Source organism: Crotalus tigris, unplaced genomic scaffold (genome assembly GCF_016545835.1).
Source record: "Crotalus tigris isolate CLP2741 ecotype Arizona unplaced genomic scaffold, ASM1654583v1 scf7180000017631.5181431, whole genome shotgun sequence".
NCBI classification, from domain to species: Eukaryota; Metazoa; Chordata; class Lepidosauria; order Squamata; family Viperidae; genus Crotalus; species Crotalus tigris.
This window is the reverse complement of record NW_024096525.1, coordinates 1,727,423-1,752,355: the sequence shown is the minus strand read 5'-3', so window position 1 is coordinate 1,752,355 and position 24,933 is coordinate 1,727,423. Positions and strand designations below refer to the sequence as shown.

Here is a 24,933-nt window from a genome sequence, read left to right as displayed (position 1 = left end):
GCTTAAAGACTGAGTTGCTGGTCCCAACGGCGGTCGCTAAATGAGACCTGTATACTCTTCTCAGATGTGAGAAAGGAGAATGAACACCCAGTTTGGCATTCCCTTATTTGATTTGATCTAGCAAATGCATATATACACTGAGCCCAAACCGTAGCACAAAAAGTATATACTTGCGGGGCTTTTTGTTTTAAATAACTCTTGTGCTACCATAGACAACTACCTACTATTGAATTCATAATCTATGAATTGGATTCCATTAATAGAACTCATAAATTGAAGGAAAGGGGGAGAGGTAATTTTGACTTTCCTCAAGCTGCAGTCTCTCAGTTTACGCAATACCTTATTTTGGGTGCAGAGACAGAATGTGAGGTGATACAGGAGGAGGAGGGGGAACTGGCAATATCCCAGCCTTCCCCTCCTCTGCCTCTTTTGTGAAAGTGTCACTTTGTACATGGTCCTTCTTGCAAACAGGATAGATTGGGTTTCTAACATAGGAGGCTTGTCTGGGGAAGAGATATGTTAAACCCAATCTATAGTAATATTGTTTATCACATTTATATCCTTATTTTTGTAAGACAGCTTTGGGAAATGTTGAATTTCAATTCCCAGCAGCCTCAACCATTACGATTATTGTTGAAAATTCGGGGGGGGGAGGGTTGTACAAATAGCTGGAGGAATACAGATTCCCCATCTTTGCTTCAGGGAGCTTAGACCAGTTCATGTTTTTCCATCTTGGTGCTTATTCATTTTAATTATAATACACTTGGATGCAGTCAACTGCTTCCTCAAGCATAGCACTTATTTGTGTATATTTTATGTACTTGAATTAATTTGCTTTGGTGCTAAAATGATGCATTTTCCTAATGAACAGAAGTGTTTTAATTCCTCTCTACAGTGTTGAAATATTTTGCATACTGGAATAGGCTTGGAAAACGTTAAGCATTTAATTTTTATATGAAAAAAGAAAATTAGCACTTGAATTTGATTCTGCACTCCATATTGTATTTATTTCCTGTGTATCATCAGGCAGCCCCAATTTCCTCATTTCATAATGAAAGAGAGCTTTATTTACTAAAAAGAGTGCAGGAAGCAGAGGAAGAATTGACTGCAGCCAATACTTTGATTGAGCGTCTGAAAGCCACCTCTCTGCAAACAGAGAAGGAAATGGAGGCAAAAATTCTGGAAAGGAAAGTGCAGCAAGATAAAGAACTTTCCCAGTTAAGCCAAGAAAATTATGTTCTTCAAACACAGGTGCCATCTTACATTCTTTTGCTGCTTAATAAATAGCATACTTTTTAGTATATTCCATTAAAACAACATTTATCTTACATTTGATTAAAATGTCCATGAAACTACCTGCCTTTACTCATTGTTTTTGGAGATGCAACTCAGTCAGTTGTCATGCAAGATTGTCTTTCTACTCTGATCCAGTTTTATGCATTGAAATGTCTATTATTAAACAAGAAAAAACTACTACTCAGTTCCTAATAATCACAGAAATACTGAGCAGCTTTATAAAATCCAATAAACCCATATCCCATACATGTTACTTGGAGGAAAAGCAGAATATAAATGTGATTATTCAGGTTACTAACATTTCAATAAATGAATACTATTTACTTGAATAATAATACCTATATTCTGTTTCTCAATTATATATGTATTCAGCTTACACGTAAAATTATTTTTTCTCAGCATTGTTATAAGATGCAATAATGCTTAGGCATTTTCTTCATAGCTAAATAATATAAAAGACCTTAAAAAAGGAACAATGTGGTCAACTATTCGGGAGAAAAATCTTAACGATGAAGAAATGTTGAAAGAAATCCAAAAAGAAATCCAGAATCAAGAGATTCTTCTCCAAGGATACCACCAGGTAAAGATCATTTAATATTGTGACTCTGGGCTTTTTGTCCTGCCTACCAGAAGTGTTAGACAGCACTTCCCATTGGAACTTATCAGTCAGTGCAACTAGTAGTTATCTTGGCAGAAAAGAAGCTGAAGAATCTGAAGTAAGTAGCTTATTTTTAGAAAATTCAGTTTGAAGCCTAACTTGTATTTATTTGTTTGCATTTGTTAGATTTATAATCACCTTTTTTCCATACAAATTAGACATTCTGAAATAGTATCATCAATTTGGCAAAGCATCTAGCATTTTAGTGATTAATTTGAAGCATCAAAAATTAAGAGACATTAGAGAGCCAGTAGGATATTAAGATACTGAGCTAGCTGGCTCTCTAATGTCTCTTAATTTTTGATGCTTCAAATTAATCACTGGTGGTACATGAATTTGGTTCTTAAGAAGTAAATAACTTTGCATGCAGCTATCTACATTTTGTTTGTATGCGTACAAACAAAGTCAAATCTAAATGTTCTAAATTTCAATTTTTTCAATTTGAAAATTCTTAGTATGTTTCTACTTGCATGATTTGTGATATAAATTTTCTGAGCCAGGGAGAATGTTGGATGAAATCTCTCAACAATACTTTGATTTTACATAACAAACTACTATTGGTCTGGAAATTAGAAACTACAGATACTGGTGCACATCTTTTCACATGAACCCATAGTAACTAAATAATTGTTCTTTTTTAATTCAGGAGAATGAAAGATTATATAAGCAAGTTAAGGAGCTTCAGCTAAATAACAAGAAAAATGAGGAAATTATGTTTAAAGAGAATCAACGTTTGATGACTCAATTAGCAGCTTTACAGTGAGTTTATTTAAGTATATGGCAAAATCTATAATAAGTTTGCATAAATTATTATTTCTGTAGTAAATAAAGGAACACGTCATTTATCTGGATATGTAATTCCTTTTGAACATGAGTAGGACTTACTTCCAAATAAACATGATTATAATTGTGCTGTGTCTAATTGATTTTTAGCTAGCAAATCAGTGTGGCTATTCCCACCAAAATCAGTGGTTTAATCAGACATTCTAATATTGGGTGATAGTTAGGTAAGAGTTGCCTTTCAAATATTGTCTCATTTCTAAACTGTACAAAATGGGTAGGATTATATTGACAGAGGTTTTGCAGAAAAAAAGCCATTTTAGAGAAGTAGTTTGGGTCAGGACAGATTTCTTACTAAGTTTGTAAATCAGCCACCTAATATAAAGTTCTGAATCTCATCTTCTTGCTATTCAAATTGAATAGCTTCAACAAGGAAGTTATTCAAGAAATCCTAGTATAGAAATTAAAAACAACAACTCTGTTCTGCTTTGAAAGAGTTCCATCTAAATTATTCTGAGATATTCTTGTCATTTGCAATAAACTAAGAAGTCAGCAATGGAGTATGTGTATACATATAAAAATTAGATTCATTTGCAGATATATCCAAAATAGAGACACTTTCTATCTTAAATATAAAACTGTACAAAAGTGGTAATCTTTTAATTTAAAATAGGGAGAAGCTAGAAAAAAATAATGTTTTATCACATGGAGTGCAGAATGATAAACCATCTGAGAATCAGAATTTCACAGACTTGATTTCAGAACTTCGAACAGCCAAGGTAGGCCTTTTTGCAATTTCTGTGCTTTAATATTCAAAATATTACCAGCAAGTTCATATCATCAATATGTAGATGTGTTACTTATTTTTATAACATATCTATTTTAATATTCTTTCTAAACAAACACTAGATTGGACTGATAAGATATATTACTCTGATTTAACAGATCAACTCAGAAAAGTTTCTATTAATACTTTCCTGTTCCTTTGTGACCAGATTATCATCCTTTTCCATTCAAAGTGTGTATTATCTTTCCAACTATCCCCCAAATTTCAGGAGCCTTCTTTACCCAACTATGTAAGCTGATGCCCTTAACAATTGGACAATTCTTGACAGATTTTATTGCTGAGGAGATTCACTTTATTTTCCATGTAACTCTTACGAAGTATAGTCATAATCATGAACTGAAATTGCAGATTTTTTTTTTTTAGTTTCCTGCCATAAAACTAAACTGCATGAACTACATTATCTTGATTTTGTGGAAATGGCAGCTGTAAATGTATTTTAAAGTGACAATTCCACCTGGGCATTTGGACAGACTGATTTCTTGATAAAGAAAATATTGAATAGATCTGCCATTATTCCCAACCATGTGGAAAGCTCGGTTCAGTGGTTAATAACATGTTTTGTCTTTCTCTTTTCTTTGATATCCCTTTCTTGGGGTGGGTGGGGAACAAAGGCTACAGAGGCCAATTTGCTTGAAGAGAGAAAGCATCTAAAGCAAGATAAACAATCCCTTGAAGTTGATTTGGCTCAAATGAAGAAAGAACGAGATTTGGCAAGAGCTCAGATTGTTTCTGCCTCAGGTAACATCCTGTTTTAAGAAGACTATTTCCCAGTGAATAAGATTGCTGTTTTGTTGTGTTCTTCAAAATGGAAAATATTGCATCTGTTTAATATTCAATGTGTTTGTGCAAGGAATCTTTGAAAAATAGTGCAGTTCCAGCCTAAGTGTCTTCCTTGCATATATGTATATGCATATGTAGAGAACAATCACACTGAGTCTTCAAGAGGATGCAGTGACTTTGGCATTTTGATGTGAGGCATTTTGCTAGCCAGAATGCTCCATTTAAAGCACTAAAGGTGAGATGATCACAGTGTTCCAATATCTCAGGGGCTGCCACAAAGAAGAGGGGCTCAACCTATTCTCCAGAGCATCTTAAGGCAGAAAAAAAAGCAATGGATGGAAACTAATCAAGCAGAGAAGCAACCCAGAACTAAGGAGAATTTTCCTGATAATTAGAACAATTAATCAGTGGAACAACTTGCCTCCAGAAATTGTGGGTGCTCCCATATTGGAGGTTTTTAAGAAGAGATTGGACAACCATTTGTCTGAAATGGTACAAGGTTTCCTGCCTGAGCAGGGGGTTGGACTAGAAGACCTCCAAGACCCCTTCCAACTCTATTATGCTGTTATTCTATTGCTGTGCACAATGCTGGTTGTGAACAAAACATTAAAGCAGCCACTTCTTTAGTAAGGCTTACACGGCACCTCAGAAAAAGCTTTGCGAAAAATGCAACTGCTTTAAAGATTGGAGGAGAAGGTGTTCTTTGAAGGTCCCATGCATTGCAAAACACCTCTTTTACTTTCTTTTCATGAGGGAAAAAAGAAACCCAAAGAATATCACTCTTGAATTTGGAAGTCCCGTCTTAGCCATGAAAGCCAGCAGGATGATTTTGGGCCAATCACTCTCTCTCAGCCCAACCCACCTCACAGCGTTGTTGTTGTAGGGAAAATAGGGGGAGGAAGGTGTGTTGGATTGTGTTTGGATATGTTTGCCGCTTTGAGCTATTTGTAAACATAATAAAGGCGGGATACAAACAAACCCAAGTTTTTATATGCAAAAATTAGCCCACAGTTTAAAACCAAAGTAAAGAAAAATAACAACGATACTTCTAAAAGGATTCAGCACGAATCATTTTATCTCCTAGGTGAGAAATCATATGAAATGAAAATTATGGAAGAGTCCTATAAAGGTGAAATTAATCGCTTGCAAAAAAGACTCCAGTGGTATGCAGAAAATCAGGAGCTCTTGGATAAAGATGCAGCTCGCCTGAGAGGAGCAAAAGAAGAAATCAGTAAGCTGAAAGTAGAGGTGATTATCAAACATCAACTAGAAGTACACCAATGCCAAGCCAAGGCATTTTGTTGAAAAAGACAGGGGCCAGATCTCCCAACTGCCCCCTCAGACAGAGTGTCATACAGCCTGAGGTTCATGTATTCAGGGGGAAACACCTATTGCCTGCCTGACTTCTTGGTGGGCAACAGTAATGGTCACATCTTGCTTCTCATTATAAGTATATAATCTGGCCACTTATTGGCAAAACAAAGAAGGGAGGAAAATTGGCCCTAGATAAGCAATCAGGGAGTTTTAATGGAACTGTTCCAGCCTGTTAGCTTATCCACAGAGGTGGCTACCTTTGTTGCATTTTCTCTATTAACCAGAACTAGGTGATGGAATCAGCCTGGATTGCTTGACGTCACAAGGTCTTAAGTTCAAGAGATACTGTGGTTTGTACCCTGACATAAAACTGCTCTGTATTTTAGTGTTTTAGATTTGTCTGTTGAGAATAGCCCAGAAAATGTTCAATTGGAGGCCTGGAGTGCAAATTGACTCCATCTAGAATGCTCTCTTTTACTTGTTAGCTGGCCAGGAATATGGCTGTTGCACAATCAGCATGCACAAAATATGCTGAAATTTTGAGAATGTCAGACTACAACATTCATTCACACAGAAAGTGAGATCAGCTGTTAAATAAACTGTTCTTTCATCTTTGTGATTTTTGTGATGGTTTCTCTGTCATGTTTTTTGTTGTTGTTGTTAATTGCGAAGTCGTGTCCGACCCATCGCAACCCCATGAACAGCGTTCCTCCAGGTCTTCCTGTCCTCTACCATCTTCTGGAGTCCATTTAAGTTCACACCTACTGCTTCAGTGACTCCATCCAGCCATCTCATTCTCTGTCGTCCTCTTCTTCTATTGCCCTCAATCTTTCCCAGCATTAGGCCCTTCTCCAGTGAGTCCTTCCTTCTCATTAGGTGGCCAAAGTATTTGAGTTTCAACTTCAGGATCTGGCCTTCTAAAGAGCAGTCGGGGTTGATCTCTTCTAGGACTGACCGGTTTGAACGCCTTGCAGTCCAAGGGACTCGCAGGAGTCTTCTCCAGCACCATAGTTCAAAGGCCTCAATTCTTTGCGCTCAGCCTTTCTTATGGTCCAACTTTCACAGCCATACATTGCAACTGGGAAAACCATGGCCTGGACTATACGCACTTTTGTTGGCAGGGTGATGTCTCTGCTTTTTAGTATGCTGTCTAGATTTGCCATAGCTTTCCTCCCCAGGAGCAAGCGTCTTTTAATTTCTTGGCTGCAGTCCCCATCTGAGGTGATCTTGGAGCCCAGAAAAATAAAATCTGTCACTACCTCCATTTCTTCCCCATCTATTTGCCAGGAATTGAGAGGGCCGGATGCCATGATTTTGGTTTTCTTAATGTTGAGTTTCAAGCCAACTTTTGCACTCTCCTTCTTCACCCGCATCAAGAGGCTCTTTAGTTCCTCTTCACTTTCTGCCATTAGAGTGGTATCATCTGCATATCTTAGGTTGTTGATATTTCTCCCGGCAATCTTAATTCCAACTTTTGATTCATCTAGCCCTGCCTTTCTCATGATGTGCTCTGCATATAAGTTAAATAGGCAGGGCGACAGTATACAGCCTTGCCGGACTCCTTTTCCAATTTTGAACCAATCAGTGGTTCCGTGTCCAGTTCTCACTGTTGCTTCTTGACCCGCATATAGGTTTCTCAAGAGACAAATAAGATGGTCTGGTATTCCCATCTCTTTAAGAACTTGCCACAATTTGTTGTGATCCACACAATCAAAGGCTTTAGCATAGTCAATGAAGCAGAAGTAGATGTTTTTCTGGAACTCCCTAGCTTTCTCCATGATCCAGCGTATGTTGGCAATTTGATCTCTAGTTCCTCTGCCTCTTCGAAATCCTGCCTGTACTTCTAGTAGTTCTCGATCTACATACTGCTGGAATCTAGCTTGTAGGATTTTAAGCATAACTTTACTAGCATGTGAAATGAGTGCAATGGTGCGATAGTTTGAACATTCTTTGGCATTGCCTTTCTTTGGAATTGGAATGTAAACTGACCTTTTCCAATCCTGTGGCCACTGTTGAGTTTTCCAAATTTGCTGGCAAATTGAGTGTAGCACTTTTACTGCATCGTCTTTTAAGATTTTGAATAGCTCAGCTGGAATACTGTCACCTCCACTAGCTTTGTTGTTGCTCAGATTTTCTAAGGCCCATTTCACTTCACATTCTAGGATGTCTGATTCGAGGTCAGTGACCATCTCATTGTGGTTATCTGGGACGTTAAGCTCATTCTTGTATAGTTCTTCTGTGTAGTTTTGCCATCTCTTCTTAATCTCTTCTGCCTCTGTTAGGTCCCTGCCGTTTTGGTCCTTTATCATGCCCATCTTTGCATGAAACATTCCCTTCATATCTCCAATTTTCTTGAAGAGATCTCTGGTCCTCCCTATTCTGTTGTTTTCTTCTATTTCTTTGCACTGTTCATTTAAGAAGGCATTCTTATCTCTTCTAGCTACTCTCTGGAATTCTGCATTCAATTGGGTGTATCTTTCTCTTTCTCTTTTGCCTTTCGCTCCCCTTCTTTCCTCAGCTATTTGCAAAGCTTCCTCAGACAGCCATTTTGCTTTCTTGCATTTCTTTTTCTTTGGGATGGTTTTAGTTGCTACCTCTTGTACAATGTTGCGAACTTCCATCCATAGTTCTTCAGGCACTCTGTCTATCAGATCTAATTCCTTAAATCTATTTGTCACCTCTATTGTATATTCATCAGGAATATGATTTAATTCATACCTGGGTGGCCTAGTGCTTTTCCCTACTTTTTTCAATTTAAGCCTAAATTTTGCAACGAGAAGCTCATGATCTGAGCCATAGTCAGCTCCTGGTCTTGTTTTTCTTGTTTTTACTGACTGTATAAAGTTTCTCCATCTTTGGCTGCAGAGCACATAGTCAATTTGATTTCTATGTTGACCATCAGGTGATGTCCATGTGTAGAGCCGTCTCTTGGGTTGTTGGAAAAGAGTGTTTGTTATGACCATCGTATTCTCTAGACAAAATTCTATTAGCCTGTGCCCTGCTTCATTTTGTACTCCAAGGCCAAACTTGCCTGTTATTCCGGTTATCTTTTGGCTTCCTACCTTAACATTCCAATCCCCCATGATGATAAGGACATCATTTTTTGGTGTTAATTCTATAAGGTGCTGCAGGGCTTCATAGAACCGGTCTATTTCATCCTCTTCAGCACTAGTGGTTGGGGCATAGATTTGGATTATTGTGATATGGAATGGTTTGCCTTGGATTCGAATTGAGATCATTCTGTCATTTTGGGGATTGTATCCCAGTATTGCTTTTCCTATTCTTTTATTGACTATGAAGGCTACTCCATTTCTTCTGAGGGATTCTTGCCCACAGTAGTATACCTGATTGTCATCTGAGTTAAATTCACCCATTCCTGTCCATTTTAGTTCGCTGATTCCTAAGATGTCGATGTTCAGTCTTGTCATGTCTTTTTTGACTACGTCTAGCTTGCCTTGATTCATGGGTCTTACATTCCAGGTTCCTATGGAAAAAAGATCTTTACAGCATCGGACTTTGCTTTCACCACCAGATATATCCACAGCTGAGTGTCCTTTCGGCTTTGGCCCAGTCGCTTCATTCTTTCTGGTGCTACTAGTACTAGCCCTCTGCTCTTCCCCAGTAGCATATTGGACACCTTCCGACCTGAGGGGCTCATCTTCCAGCATCATATCTTTTTGCCTTTTAGTACTGTCCATGGGGTTTTCATGGCAAAGATACTGGAGTGGTTTGCCATTTCCTTCTCCAGTGGATCACATTTTGTCAGCACTCTCTGCTATGACCTGTCCGTCTTGGGTGGCCCTGCACGGCATAGCTTATAGCTTCATTGAGTTACACAAGCCCCTTTGCCACGACAAGGCAGTAATCCATAAAGGGCTGTCATGTTTAATAAGCCCAATAAAAAGGATGATAGAATTTCAGGTTCATTATTCATATCAACTTCTCCCTTCCTTCCTTCCTTCCTTCCTTCCTTCCTTCCTTCCTTACTTACTTACTTACTTACTTAAATTAAATATGTTGTATGCATAAAACAAGAGAGAGACAAGACAAGGCTATTCTCTCCTTTATTTTTATTAGCATTATTAGCTAATAGTTCTAGCATTAGAACCATTGGTAATCCAAATACATAAAAAATAGAATTCTAGAAGCCAAATTAGTTGCACAAGAACATAAACTGAAATTATTTTAAAGTGATATTGTACTTACAATCCAACCTAGAGTCTGTGAAAAATGTTGATGGAACATGATATGGTTCAATATCAGACAAATCAATAAAGAAAAGAGCCTCTCTCCCCCATGCTGATATGGGATTGACAGAATGAAAAGCAATTTGTACATTGACTAATAGGCTTTAAAAATATTGCTGTAAAGATCAAATACTATGAGTTTTTTAAAACAAAAAAACAATAAAGATCTATTCAAGGGAAATTATTCAATAATGTGAATGCTATCATAGAGAGAATAACTTAGTATTTCCTGCTACATTATCAGAGCAAGGCACACCTAACATCAGGGGGAAGCAAGCTGTTTCAGAGGGACAACTATTACTGAGAAAGTCAATGTCTAGGTTCCAGTCCTGTTTTCATGAAGAAAAATCTTCCATTGAAAAAAAATGAAAATACTTTGTGTTACGGTAATGATAAATGGATTGTTTAGGCCATTCTTTGGTATACTTTTACTTTTTATTGCACAGGTTGAAAAACTTAGAAGTGAAGCTGGGCATCACTCTGCCCAGCAAAGGACACGGCTAAAAAATAGGGCAGCAGATGCCAAACGGATTCAAGACCTTGAGCGGCAGGTATGTAATATACAGTCCTTTTTCCTGTATTATATTAGTATCTACTTTTATTAATAATGAGAATGGTGATTTAACTGTGTTTGCTTTGAAGCTCTTTTCTGGAAAATAATTGTTAAATAGATTTACAGAGTGGGGATAGGGAATTAAGGCCAAATACTCTTCATACTAAAATAATGTCCAAGGAAGGATGTTGAGTTCATTTACAGTAATTGAGAGGTGTTTCAGTCTCTTTCTGAGATAGAGAATCTATAAAAAAATGATATATCTATGTCTTTTCATTGCTCTTTCCCTAGACCCCTGAAATATATAGGTTTTGGAAAACGATCAGTGTGCATGCATGTCTGTCTGCCCCAAATTTAGATGGAAATGTTAAGGCTGATTCTGATATTTTTAGCATGCAAAGGATTTCTTTGCTACTGAGTTCTTTTTCTCTCTCTTCTCATTTAGTGAAATCATTTTCACAACTGAGGCTTGTGAGAAAGCAATTAATTATAATTGAATTGTTAATTATAAATTATAATTTGAATTGTCAATTATAAATCCCACTAGTTATGTTCAGTATACTCCTAGGATTCTCCCTTTAGCTTATGAACAGTATTGTTTGCGTATTTGTATTGTTCAACTATGAAACAAGTATCCTTAGGTATGTTTAAAATTTCAGTGTAAATATTATCAGACACCTTTCTCTTGTCACTGAAAATGTAAAGCTAAAATGCCTTTGCTCTAAACCTTTTGATTTCCTAAGTGTTTTTTTATTTTTATTTAATTTAATGTATCTTTTGAAAGGTTAAGGAAATGGAAGGGATTCTGAAGAGAAGATATCCTAATTCTTTGCCAGCTTTGATATATGCTGCTGCTACAGCAGCTTCTGAGGGAGACGGCGATGCTACACCAAAAAGTAATACAGTGGAATTTCTTGAAAAAAGAGTTAAGAAGTTAGAAACAGAACTGGAGGGTAAAGATGACGAAGCCAAAAAAAGTCTCCGTGCCATGGAACAACAGTTTCAAAAAATAAAGGTGAAACACTTCACTACAGTTTTAAATACTTCTTTTAAAATCTACTAGCTGACAGCTGAAAAGATTGAAGCTGTTAAGATGCCAGTTAGACTGCAAGTGAAAGACTTTGGTGAAGATGAGGCCGTTGCAGGTTTCAATCTACTTTGTACCAGTAGAAATAATAAGGAAGGTATGGCGTGCCTCAGTTTTACCTGTACAGAACAGGCTGATTATTGCTCTTCTTTACTATTCAGTAAAAACACTGGTGAAGATGAGCCAGGATTTCAGTAAAAACCTGCTTTGATTCAAAAGATCTTGGCAATTATAGACCAGTCTCAAACATATTCTGAGAAAGGTGATTAAGAACTCTGAGTACTAATTATCTAGGCCCATTTCAACTGGTCTTTCTAGTAAGATACGATACTAAAATTGTTCGATTACTTTGGTAACCGTGAGCCATGCTGGAAACTGTCTTGGAGGGCTCGGCTCTGGTTGTTTTCCTGGGTACTTCAGGACGTTTTAATACTCTGATGGCATTCTGGAGGGCCTTTTAAATCTGGCTCTTCTCCCAGGCTTTCGACGTCGGTGGTTGGAACCCCTTGTTGCATGGATGATACGTTTGTCAATGCTGCAAATACTGTATATTCTTGCTTTGACAATATGCGAAACTGTCTGGTATTTACTGGGTTAATACATAGCTTAGAGTGGGGGGGTAAAAAGCCCGGGAAAGAAAGGGGAAGTAAACTTTTGACCTTCACACTAATTGGATAATGTGACTTGTGACTGCAAGATAAGGGAGGGGTTTAGCAAGAAAAGTTTGATGCCAGCGAGAGGAAGTCAGATTCTGGCATCAAAACGTCCATGATGGTGACCGGCAATTTGTAGCTCTGTAATAAAGACTTTAGGAAACATGCCTGAAAGTTCTTTAAAGTGCTTCATTAGTCGGAACCCTGACAACGTTGTTGCTGATAGGATTCACAGTGTTGTTTATTGCTGAGTATTTTTTTATTTTACTTCGTTGTTTTATGTGGTGAGCCAGAATCAATTAAAGATGGAGAGCATTACAATAAATAAATAAATCATAGTATTGTTTTCCAGTGGTTCCAGTTCTCCTTATCAGGCCATGTCCAGAAGATAATGCTGGGAGACTACTTGTTGACACCTAGGTCAGGAATAGGCAACCTTAGCTCTTTTATGACTCGTGGACTTCAACTCCTAGAATTCCTGAGCCAGCTATGCTCAGGAACTCTGGGAGTTGAAGTCCACGAGTCATAAATGAGCCAAGGTTGCCTACCCCTGACCTAGGTTATTGCTTTCCAAAGTTCCTACAAAATTTCTTGTCCATCACATTGATCAACTTTATCAAATGTTCCTTAAGTTCCCTGGTGTAATTTTACAAAATCCAATATTTTTGTGTTTCATTTCACATTTATGTAAGCGAAAGCATGCGTGTAAGTGAGCCTACTTTGTCACTTTAGCATCACATGTTGACTTTAACTTTCATAGAAAGGAAGCCATAATTGTGCAAGTGTTTGTACTTGGGTTGTTTGTGTTGCACAACAAGCTGCATTTTTTTAAAAAAAAAATATTTTCACTCTTGGTTACTGGTGTCAGAGTCTTTTTTAAAATGAGTGTTGTCAAAGCAGTTGAGAAAAAGAACGCGGTCTACCATACTTCACTGTTCATACCATCGGTTCTCTTCTGGGAACATGGCTTGATGGCTTCCCTCTCGGAAAGCTGGCAGATAATACACTTCTAAGGTTGGTATGCAAAGTGCCATAGTTGGATATATCAGTCTGGATCTATCCTGGTGACTGCTTAAGGAAACAATCATGTGTTCCCTGGGAAAGCATTAAGGAACCGTTAACTATTGCGCCCTTGCTCTCCTTTGAGATTCAGAGCAAATAAAAGCAAAATATAGGTGAATCTTTACTTCCTGCAATCTGTCTTTACAGCTTCAATATGAGAAAAGAATTGAGGAACTTGAACAACTTTTGGCATATAAACTGCTGAATGAGCCTCAGAAGCTTCAAGACAAGTCATCCAGCTTTGATCAGGAACTGTGTAAGGTCAATGAAGCCCACCAAGAGACTGTTCAGAATCTCCAGGCTGAAATCAATTCCCTCCGAAGCCATGTAGCCCAGCTAGAAAGTCAGAGGAATCCACGAGATGACGTTGCAGATCTGCAGTCACTAGAACATCAGGTGGAACAAGCGCGTGCAAAAGCCCAGTTGGTTCGGCTCAATCAGGAAATGATTGCCAAAAACAGGGAGATAAAAGATCTCACCAAAACTGTTGAAAGGCTTCAAAAAGAGAGGAGGAGGATGCTGTCCAGTGCAAATTCTGGAAGAAGGCTTGATAAAAAAGGAATGCTGGAAAAAGACCCTGTGAGTCCTGAGAAAAAGGTCCCCAGGAATGCAGGTTTTTTCCCTGATCATCTCAAAGATAAGATATACCAGCCCGATGTCTTTGCTGACGCTCACATTTCAGAAGTCCAACAAGAAAATGCCCACCTGAAAGAAGAATTGGAAAAACTGAAACTGGAACTAAACGAAGAAAGGGTAACATCTCAAGCAGCTCTGGCAAATGCTGAAGATCTTATGAGAAGGTAATCTTTTGATGGTCTAGAGTTGTTAACACATGCCCAGGGCCATTTATTCCTGTAGAGCAGGGGTAGTCAACCTTGGCTCTTTTATGACTCGTGGACTTCAACTCCCAGAATTCCTGAGCCAGCTTGGCTGGCTCAGGAATTCTGGGAGTTGAAGTCCACGAGTCATAAAAGAGCCAAGGTTGACTACTCCTGCTGTAGAGTAGTAACGCTTGCTGATTTGAAGTCTTGCCCTTCTCACGAGTGCTTTCTTGGAAGCCTGTTCATTAGAAGCAGCTCTCCTCAGCAGGGCCAGGTTAAATTAAAGTTTTTCCTTGCAGTTTAAGTCAAGCTTCCACTGGCATTTGTTGAATTTTTCCCATTACTTTTTATGCAGTGATGTGAGTTACAAATACAGTCTAAATTACAATTGTATAGTATTATTTGCATTCTACCCTTAAATAAATTATGGACTTTAACACATGATCCTTGCAGTTAATTGGACCACTAGAACAAACTTACACAGATTTTTTTTAAAGTGTTATTTTAAAAAAAAAATTAAACAAGCCCTTTTTGATCAGCCAGTATTACATAGAATCTTTTACAGAGATCTATTGTTAGAATAGAAATCATACATATATTGCTTTTCCGTACAATGAATAATATTTGTTTAGTGCGCAAACTATTTCATTTTGTAAAATAAGCTCTCTTTTTTAAATTACAATTGATAGAAATGCCACAGTTCATTTCCTTTTTGGCTCTGTCTTGATCCTCTTTCCACTCTCATTAATGATAATGCTTGTACTTGCTTTATTAGAATTAAAGATTTAAATATTGAGTTCTTAAGATTGGTCCTAAAGCAGGCATATTTTTTTCTCCTTTCTGTCCCCAGGAGTCCCCAACCCCCGGGCTGTGGCCCACTATTGAGCCATTTGGTACTGGACCACGGAAGTGTGCATGCACGCACACATCTCCACGTGCGTGAGCAGCGGGCAAGCGCATGCATGCGCAAATGGAGCTGCACATGCACGCACTTGCCGGCTACATGCATGGAACCATCCCCTTTCCCTCTTCCCCACCGGAAAGCCAGGAAGATTGGGGAACTCTGCCCTATCCCTCATGTTTAAGAGTGGTGTAAAAAAAGAACAATGGGAAGAACAATTGTGGTTGATTTACAGCTGCAGAAACATTTGAAAAATATAGTACATACAAGCCAGATAGGATATTCGTATTATTTGGAAAGAATTGGATATATGTAGGTTACTACCAACACAGCAAAGAGTGTTACTTTTTTTCTGTGCTTACAGGGCAAAAGAAGAGTTACAAGGTCATATTGCTACTCTTAAAGTATCACATCAGAAAGAGCTGGAGAGAATTCTTTGTCAGCAAGCAAGAGAATATTCTATTTCCAAAGCAGCAGAACTGAACAGCAAGATTTCATCTCAAGAGGTAAAATTGGCCAGAGAGAGAGAGAGAGGTAGACACACACCCACACCACAACATACCCCTACAAATAGACACAGGCATACACAGAAAGGCCATGGTATATTGTATCTTGCAGACATACTTGCCATTATAGCAAGTAGTTTTTTCATTCCATGAACTGTCATAGAAACCATTGTACTATATATTTGTCAATCCTGCCCCAGCTTGGTCCTTTAAGTAAGAACGACTCTCAACTCCATTCGGTGTGAAAGGTTTACTTTCCCAGCCATGGGATCTTGAACATCCTTCTCCCTCACCCTTAATTCATAGTAGACTGGCAGCTAGTGAATGCAAAGTGCAGGCGTAAGATGGCACTTCTGACAATATTACTCTGAATGCCATGTTTATGTAAATTATGTGTTTACACAATTTGTAAAACTAAGACATATACTAAGGATATTCTTCTGCACTTTGTCAGAAAGATCAGCAGAGATCAAGTTTTATAGAAGCATTTCACTAAGAGATTGAAGATTAATAATGTGGATGTGATTGTACTTAAAAGAAATTCCAGTTAGAATACTGAGCAAAAAGAAGAGTACTTCTTTTTGACTGACAAGCTGTTCATTTTATCATGCCTGGAGAACTTGTAAAAAAGCGAGAAATTTCTGGGTTCAAATACATATAATGATAATTTTATAGGGCAGTCTTCAACTGAAACCAGAACCTTTCATTCTGGGTTTAATAAACAATTAGAAAGAGCCATGGAAGATTGTTTTTATATATGATTATTGTTGCAAGACTATTATATGCACAAAAATGAAAGCTTCTGAAACAGCCCTAATGGGAGAACGGTTTGTGAGGATAACAGAACTAGCAGAGATGGCAAAATTAATTTTATTACAGAAATATCAATAACTACATTTTTCAGTGACTGAAACTCCTTATGAACCTTTTGCTGAAAAAGAGAAAAGTGAACCTATGATTTATGGGTTTGTGTATTGATTCTATATACTTTTTAATTTCTGCCTCCGTGTCATCTTCATCCCATTTCAAAAACTTTGTTATGAATTTTTCTAGGGTTTGAGGATTAGAAAGGATAATTTATGGAAAGAAGGAAATTATGATATAGCCTTAGAAAGGAGTAAAATATAAATGCATGTACAAGCAGTATCCAAAAGATTAGAAGCCATTTCTTTATAATCCTTTTTTTTTCTTTTCTATTTCTTTTTCTGTTTTCTTTCTTATTCAGTATATTTTCTTTGTTTTCTAATATTTATAGTGTTTTAATCTTATTAAAAATTTCTTCAATAAAAATAATATTTAAAAAATGAAATTGAAACAATTATTTGCATGTTATCCGCTAAGGCAACACAATTCTCTCTTGTCTAGTCCTAATCAATGCAGATTCTGATTACTGAAGTGGATGGGCCACACACCATCATATCTTTAAAGAAGTACATCATGTTTTAGAATAGTCTAACCATCAAGAATACTTATGTCTTCCCATAGAACCTTATTAAGTACCTTCAGCAGCAAGTTCATGAACTGCAAAAGGAGGAGGGAGCCCTTGCAGTTTCACAAAGGAGGGAAGCCATTCTTCAGAAGGAGGTAAATTGAAATCTAAAGTATTTTAAGAGTATTAACAGCAGTTTGTAAATTCGGTTTATTTCCGAACTGCCCTCGTAAATTGGTGCATTTTATGCAATAGGTCTTGATAGCATTTTATCATGATTGTGATATCTATACTCTGACCTTTATCCACCTGTTCTTGCCTTGTATGCTGGCTTCAGCATTTGTGCCAGAATACTTTAAACCTATTTCATTAACTAGTTCACCAGTTTGTTATAATTCAAACTGGAGTGAGAGTGACTTATTAGTCATTTTCACTGAACGCTAATAGCATCAGATGAAAGTTGGTACATAGGTAAGTAGGTAGGTAAAGATGATAGATAGATAGATAGATAGATAGATAGATAGATAGATAGATAGATAGATAGATAGATAGATAGATAGATAGATAGATAGATATAGGCAGACAGACAGACAGACAGACAACAATAGCACTTAGACTTATATATTGCTTTACAGCCCTCTCTAAGTGGTTTACAGAGTCAGCCTATTGCCCCCAACAATCAGGGTCCTCATTTTACCAACCTCGGAAGGATGGAAGGCCGAGTAAACCTTGAGAATTGAACAGATGGATGGATGATAGAGAAGATAGATGAGATATGTAGATATAATGGAATAATTTTTCATTTTAAAAATAGCTATTTCAAAGACAATTTCTTGAAAAGGATACAGTTTCTGTGGTACTGCTCGGGGGGGGGGGTTGTGTATGAGAAGTTCTCAAACGTTCAGCTTGCCCCATGTTGTCTAGAATATTGTACCATCAGATATAAATTGCAATACCCTGCATGTCAGTAAGCCCTACTGAACGCAGTGAGACTTATTTTTAAATATGCATTTCTAGAATTGCAATACTTACCTGTAAATGTGCGGATATTTCTTAAAACTGTAGAAAATATTTAATAGTTATAAATTATTAGTCAGTTTAGTCCAGTAGTTAAGACATCAGGCTAGAAAGTAAGAAACGGTACGTTCAAGTTCTGCCTTAGCCATGACAGATGGATGACCTTGGGCCAGTCATTCTCTCTCTCAGCCCAATTCACTTCAAAGGTTTGTTGTTGTGGGGGGAAATGGGAGGAGGAAGGGTTTTTGCATATGTTCATTGCCTTATATGTGTGAAAATAACAATATACTTTTAAGTTCTTCAAAGACAAAGCAGTGCAAGCACCATGGGAATCAAATAAAACAGAAATAATACGCATTATTATTTATATATTATTTATATCATTATATGCAAATACAGGTCCTCAATGTATGACCACTGTTCGCAGTCACGATGGCACTTAATGAGAGGGGCTTACATAGTTGTGTCCATCACAGCTTTCCCATGGTCATATGAACTACAATTTAGGCACTTGGCAGTCGGCTGTCAATTACAACATTGCAGCATGCCCCAGTCGTGCGTTCACCATTTGTGACTTTCACTGCCAGTTTACAATCAGCAAAGTCAGTGGGGAAACCAGCAAGTCACAAATGGCAATCGTGTGACTGCAAGATGCTAAATCATGCAAGATTTGCCTAACAGTGGCAACTGGGACTGCTGCAACTGCCATTTTAAAATGGCACAGTCATGGTCCCAATTGCCATTATTAAATGGGGATAAATGTATGTATTTTGAGTAAGTATAGCAGGGGTGTCAAAGTGCCGGCCCGCGGGCCAGATGCATCATGGCGAAACGGTGCCCATCCCATTGCCAGCAATGGAAAAATAGTCGCGATACATCGTGACATGTCACATGACATTGTGAGTTTGACACCCCTGAAGTATAGTAAGTGTATGCTGATACATAGAAGAGCACAAAAGATAAATATAAATGTTGCATCCTTTACTCTCCCAGAAGTAGAATCATGCTTTTATGTAGTTGATGCAAGTTTATATAAGCGAAATAATTGAATACTTCTTAATCAAATGCTGGATCATTACATAAATTGCCCTTCCAGATGGGAAAGTTGTTAGAAGAGCTCAAAGTAGCTAGAGAGAATCAGAGTCCTGAGCTGAAACGCTTTTCGTGTCTGGAACGAAAAATAAGACAATTGGAAACCAGTTATGAACAGAGAGAGCAAGAACTGCAGCAGGTAAGAAAACAAGGAATTGTTAATCTTAAAATGTAAATATTTTGAATTTTATAAGCCTTTCAGAATCACAGCAAATATTTTCTGGCTTCAGGATTCTAATCTGTTGTGAAAGCATGCAGATATAATTAATTTGTATAGAAAAATCGTTAAAAATATTATGGGTTTACAGTGATGTGCAATACACTGCTCTTACTGATAGAATTCCTTCTATCAATGTAGTGGAAAAACCATTCTTCCCACTTCCATTCTTCATCTCCCAAGTAGCCCCTAAGTTTGCTTGGGAGCGTTAGGAAAGCTCCCAGGGCAGCCTTGGGAGAAAAAACAAGGGAAAATTGAAGGTTATCAGTATCGCACTTAGTAGTCCCATGGCAGCAAAAAGAGACTGGTTTAATTACAGTCTTCTTCGGTGTCTATGTAATCTATTTCCAGACAGTAAGAAGCGGTCAAATTGTTATTTAAAAGCGCAGCTCGGATGGAGAATGCTGCAAGATCCTTCTGATTCTTTGATTTAATGTAAAGGTTAAAATATTCAGTTATGGATAGCCTGCAGCACTGGATTCTGAAAAAGGAGTAAAGGATTGAATTGTTGCCAAGCTCCTGTGATTCAGCATCTGCGCTTGCAGTAAGGTGGACTATGGCTTCAAAAAGGTGCTTTATTAATCCTCCCCTACCTCCTTAAGGCACGAGAATGAGCGTTTGGACAGAAGGGGATTAAGGCCTTTCCAAATGAGAGGTCAGGAGTCGGGAAAGAAAGCCTCCGTTCCCACGCCTTGCTAGTCCTGGCTCTGCCAACAGAACCAGAGTCTTTTCTCAGTTCTAGCTTCTAACTAAAGAAAACAAATCATTTGTGGCAACTATTATAAATTTGTTAATACACGTCTTCCCCTATCCAATTTTTGTAAGTTCTCTTCACAATGAACAGTCTAGAACAGTGCTTCTCAACGTTTGTGTGACAGCGACCCCCGTCACACAAACGTTCTGCGCATGCGCCGGGCTGCGCGCATGGGGGCAGGGGCCCCACGCATGGCACGCATGCGCGGTGGCGCCCCCATGCACGACGCGCATTCGCGACGCCCCCCCTCGCGTGGCGTGCGTACATGGCGCTCCCCCCATGCGCAACGCGTGTGCGCGGCGCTCCCCCCATGCACGGCGCGCGTGCGCGGCGCTCCATGCATGACGTGCGTGCACGGTGCCGCCCCATGCACGGGGCGCGTGCGTGTGCCCCCCATGCGTGGCGCGCATGCGCGACACCGCGGAAAATGGCGGATCGCCACCTTTGGCGACCCCCGAAAAATGGGCGATCGACCCCAAATGGGGTCGCGACCCATAGGTTGAGAACCGCTGGTCTAGAATTAAGGGCTAAAAGCAATTCAAAGACTGTTTCATAGAATTTTTTGCACGAAGAATTAATTCACAGAATTACTTTTTGGGGCCATTTCACATGTAACCAAGTCGCTATTCTTCTGGAATCAGTGGGCCACCCCATCTTTTTCATTTTACAAAGATACCCGTGGGCAATATCCTTCAGTACGCATGAACTGAATTTATTACAAGTCATAGGTTTCTTTCAGAGAAACATCCGAATAACATACTCTAAGAGTTTACCTCAAACCCCATGGCCTGATACATTGAGTGTATCTGAGGCATCTCCCTTAGTGCAAGAATTTTTTTCAATTAAACTTCGCCATAAGTGCTGTAAATGCTCTTAAGAATAAAACAGATATTGATGAGCATGTGTTTTGAAATAACTCTTCTCATACTGTACAGGTAATACAACAAACAAGATATAATGCAGAAGTCAAACATCTTCAGGAAACAGAGAAATGGAGGAAACTTGCTCTGTTGAAGAATCAAGAACTGGAAAAATTTCGCGTTGAACTAGATTCAATGTTAGACGTTCTACGGCAATTGCAGAAACAAGGTGTTGTTATAACACCAGGTAGCTCAAATATGCCAGAAAATTATTGGAAGATTTAAACATCTGAGTTAATCAGAGACTAAGAGCTCTAATAAAAATAGAAATATGCTGAAATTCCGTAAAGGTACACTGGTTAGTGTTTTTGACTCGGTCCAGATTTCTGCTGTAAAAATGGAGTTGAATCTAGAATTTAAATCTGATTTTTTTTAATCCTTTAAAAAATTTCATATTTTAAAATAAATATATATTTAGTAAATATTTTAGTAGATGTGATTAGATTTTTGTAAACATTACCAATTTCTTAACCTTACCCGAGTTCTGGGAAGCTTGGATAGCAGAGACAGATTGTTCAGCAACTGGAGATGATGAGGCACTGGTCACCATAGGGACAGAAGATAACGGTTGCTTTCACAAGTCTTGCTGTTTTATTTTAGTCAGCAAAAAAAAATGATTTCCAATAATTGCAGTAAAATCTCTGAGGCATAATTTTCATTTCTAAAAATATTTAGTGAAAAAAACCCCTACTCAGTTTTGTAATCTCTAATTAGAGTCTTGTGCAGTGTCGTTAAATGCCTGATATCACAGCTGGGTTAACTGATTGTGGCCTAATCTACTGCCCAATTAGAGCACTTAATGGTGGTATTCTGAATGGATGTGGAGGAAGAATAGAATAATATCTTCCCTTTGTAATTGCATAACCTAGACCAGTGGTTCTCAACCTGTGGGTCGGGACCCCATTTGGGGTCGAAAAACCATTTCACGGGGGTTGCCAAACAAGGTTGTCCGCCATTTTTCCCCCTTTTCTTTGGCCACGCCCCTGGCACCCGGTGATGTATAAGTGGTTGGGGGTCACCACAACATGGGGAACTTATTATGGGGTCGCAGCATTAGAAAGGTTGAGAACCACTGACCTAGACCTTTATGGTCAAAGGCCCACTATGTAAAATTATGTAACTTAATGCAGCTCATTCAAGGTAGAAACAATTATTGCAGTCAAAGTCTACTGAATAGGGGTAAGCAGTTTAAGACTGCTAATATCAAAGGGTCATATTGTTTTTTGCATTCTGAGCAAAGACTAGTTAGCATAAGAATAATTCATAAAATATTCTTGAATCTTATTTGGCTTTTAGGAAATATTTGAAAACTGTTGTGTTGGCTATGTTTTTCAATAACAAAACATCAACTTTCTTTATACCTGCTCTCCTGAGAGACAAATTTTCCCTTTATAGTTCTTTCCCGCTTTGATTATGCTACCTCCACATTCTGATGTTTCATAGCCCTCTCCTTACTTTAATGACCGCATTGTCAGTCTCAGCTGCCAGGTGGTTTTTCTTCAAATGAGAAAGCAGGACTGAGCCTAGAATTTCTTCAGGTTCCTTTAGAACAGGGGTGTCAAACTGCCAGCCCATGGGCTGGATGCGTCATGCCAAAACCGCACCCACCCCATTGCCGGCAATGGAGAAAAAGTCGTGATATGTCACGACACGTCACAACACCCCTGCTTTAGAAGGAACCCCATCCTTGCCCCATCCTGCAATATGGGATGTCCCTCCTAGAGAAAAGCAACCCTCTCCTGTTGCCTCCAATGGTAGAGGAGAAGGAAAGAGAGAGGCAGAAGCCTTCAGGGAGGACATGGCCACTGTCTTTAGAAAAGAAGAATTCTACTCTTCCCCACCCCCTGGTCAATTGGCAAGAGAGATGGAGTAACATGAAGAGATTCATGGAAAGATTCCAGGTAATGCTAACAGCAAGCAGCACTCCCATTAAATGGGAAAGGAATGATATTAAGACTGAAGTATGGCCAGATGGTGTTGATAAATGAAACTCATCCAGTTGTTGCATAGAAGCAATAGCCAACACAAGGTTAGGTGGGAAGTAAGTAGGCTTTTCAGGGTTTAGAAATTGCCTCAGTGACAAGGGGTTCAGTTCAGCAAGCACTTCCAGTGGCTGAAAAATTTTTTGTCAGTGGACTCAAGTTACAGTGGTGATGAGTATGTCATTAAGGGACCTGAAAGAACTGGTTAGGAATAGATTGTCTTGGAGAAAATCTATGCTGTCACTAGGGATTAAAATGATTTACATACATATCAAAGAGCAAATGTGAAATAATCTGTCCTTCTAAGGTATGTTGAATTACAATCTCCCCAAAAATTCTGGCATTCAGACCTATTTGATGTTGAGAGCCAAGTGTGACCATCATCTTTCTGGTCTAGCTACATTCTACATTTGTAATGACTAAATGTGATATATTCCATTATTGATCAGAGTTCTTGGCATGTTATTTAGTCAACGTAAATGCCACATTTCCAAGGCAGTGTCATTGACTCCCACTAGCTTATAGGCTTAGGGCAATTCCACATTGTAGCATTTTGTTTCTTGTCTACCAGGTTGATACCAGCTGGATATGAAGCCAGCCTAACCACTGCGTGGATGTTAAATTTTGGCTAAAATGCCAGCCAGGTGTTCTGTCTGCCCATGGCTTCCTTGGCTCCAATCTTGGGATCCCTGCTTTTTTACCTCCAACACTCAGAAAGCAAGAGCCAGTCACTTTTCATGGGTGGGTCTTTAAAGACAGATGGTTTCTATTTGCATAAGTAAACAATACCCAGCCGTTACAGAATCATACATTTGGGAGGGACTTTCAAGGTCATCTAGTCCAATTTCCTGCTCCTTGCAGGAGTTTCTTGCTCACAATAAGCCATTCATTCCCCCTTAAAGTACCAGTGAGGGGAGGGGAGCCACTCTTATTTTACCATTATTGTCATTTAAGCCAGAAAGGATTCCACTCGGTTTTCAGCTCCACCCAAAGATATACTTCAGCGTTTGGTTAGCAAGACCTGCTAACACAGTGTTTCTCAACCTTGACAATTTTAAGGCATGTGGACTTCAACTCCCAGAATTCCACAGCCAGCAATGCTGGCTGTGGAATTCTGGGAGTTGAAGTCCACATGCCTTAAAATTGTCAAGGTTGAGAAACACTATGCTAACAGAATGTCAACAAGCCAAAAACATAACAGGATTCTAAACTGGAAGTCCAGTATCCTTTGTGATGTTGAGAGAAGGGAGGGGATTGAGGGAGAATTATTCCTCTTATTTGTTTGTTAATTTAATATGCTATCCCTTTTGGCAGCTTAAAATAAAAACATGAAAAATTGGCAAAGAATTTCAATTTTGTTCTTTTCTTATTTTTGTTTTTTTGTGGTTAGGAAAATGTTTGCTTGTTCCTTGCTATACTTGTTCCACAAGAGATTGTACTGTGGGGGGGGAGAGTTAAAAGAGGCATCAGTTAAAAATCATTACATAGCCACAAGAGTGCTGATTTTAGTTGAGAAGTGCATAAACTTTTAACAATAAATCCATTAATTTGAATCTTCATGTATGGATCTGGTTTTTCACACCTGATATTAAATACCCACAGAGGATCCTGCCCTCCTATTCCCACCACCACCAATCACTCCCTGCCTTCTGTCCCTCCGTTTCCTTGCTTTCAGTTCATTGTACATCTCTACCACTTATTTTCACCAATGGAGCTCTGGAAGGAGCAGTTAGTAACAGAAGTTCCTCAAGGATTTTGCTGCAGATGATTTAGGCAATTGAATGCCAGGTCACTTCAAGCTTGGCATTCCAGCTCCACTCTGATGGGATGAACAAGCAAACAAGCAAGGAAATAATCATTATTTCACTTATCTACCAGCAAATGGTTAAAAAGTCAACAATTCACCAACCTGCCAGTAGGGTTAAAGAAAGAGTCCATTTTTCATAGTCCTATTTATCAAAGATGTTGAAGAAACCCATGTATTGTCTGAGAACAGTTCTCAGTTTGACACCCCTGC

The 24,933-nt window shown here is 38.6% G+C and overlaps 1 protein-coding gene across 8 annotated transcripts in view; it reads left to right on the top strand.

Annotated features, from left to right (window-relative positions):
• The window catches only part of CEP162 (centrosomal protein 162), a 45,265-nt gene extending 23,914 nt beyond the window's left edge, over positions 1-21,351 (top strand). For 7 of the 8 annotated variants that reach the window (XM_039334498.1, XM_039334500.1, XM_039334503.1 and 4 more), the window contains 13 exons: positions 1,027-1,251; positions 1,739-1,876; positions 2,601-2,713; positions 3,408-3,513; positions 4,193-4,319; positions 5,446-5,609; positions 10,369-10,473; positions 11,260-11,490; positions 13,425-14,077; positions 15,364-15,505; positions 16,991-17,089; positions 19,048-19,182; positions 20,950-21,351. In XM_039334498.1, the coding sequence (XP_039190432.1) occupies positions 1,027-1,251; positions 1,739-1,876; positions 2,601-2,713; positions 3,408-3,513; positions 4,193-4,319; positions 5,446-5,609; positions 10,369-10,473; positions 11,260-11,490; positions 13,425-14,077; positions 15,364-15,505; positions 16,991-17,089; positions 19,048-19,182; positions 20,950-21,159 (2,448 nt within the window). In that variant the 3' untranslated portion in view covers positions 21,160-21,351. The remainder of the gene's footprint in view (positions 1-1,026; positions 1,252-1,738; positions 1,877-2,600; positions 2,714-3,407; positions 3,514-4,192; positions 4,320-5,445; positions 5,610-10,368; positions 10,474-11,259; positions 11,491-13,424; positions 14,078-15,363; positions 15,506-16,990; positions 17,090-19,047; positions 19,183-20,949) is intronic. The other variant, XM_039334504.1, reaches the window with a different exon arrangement.
• Positions 21,352-24,933: the final 3,582 nt, after the last annotated feature.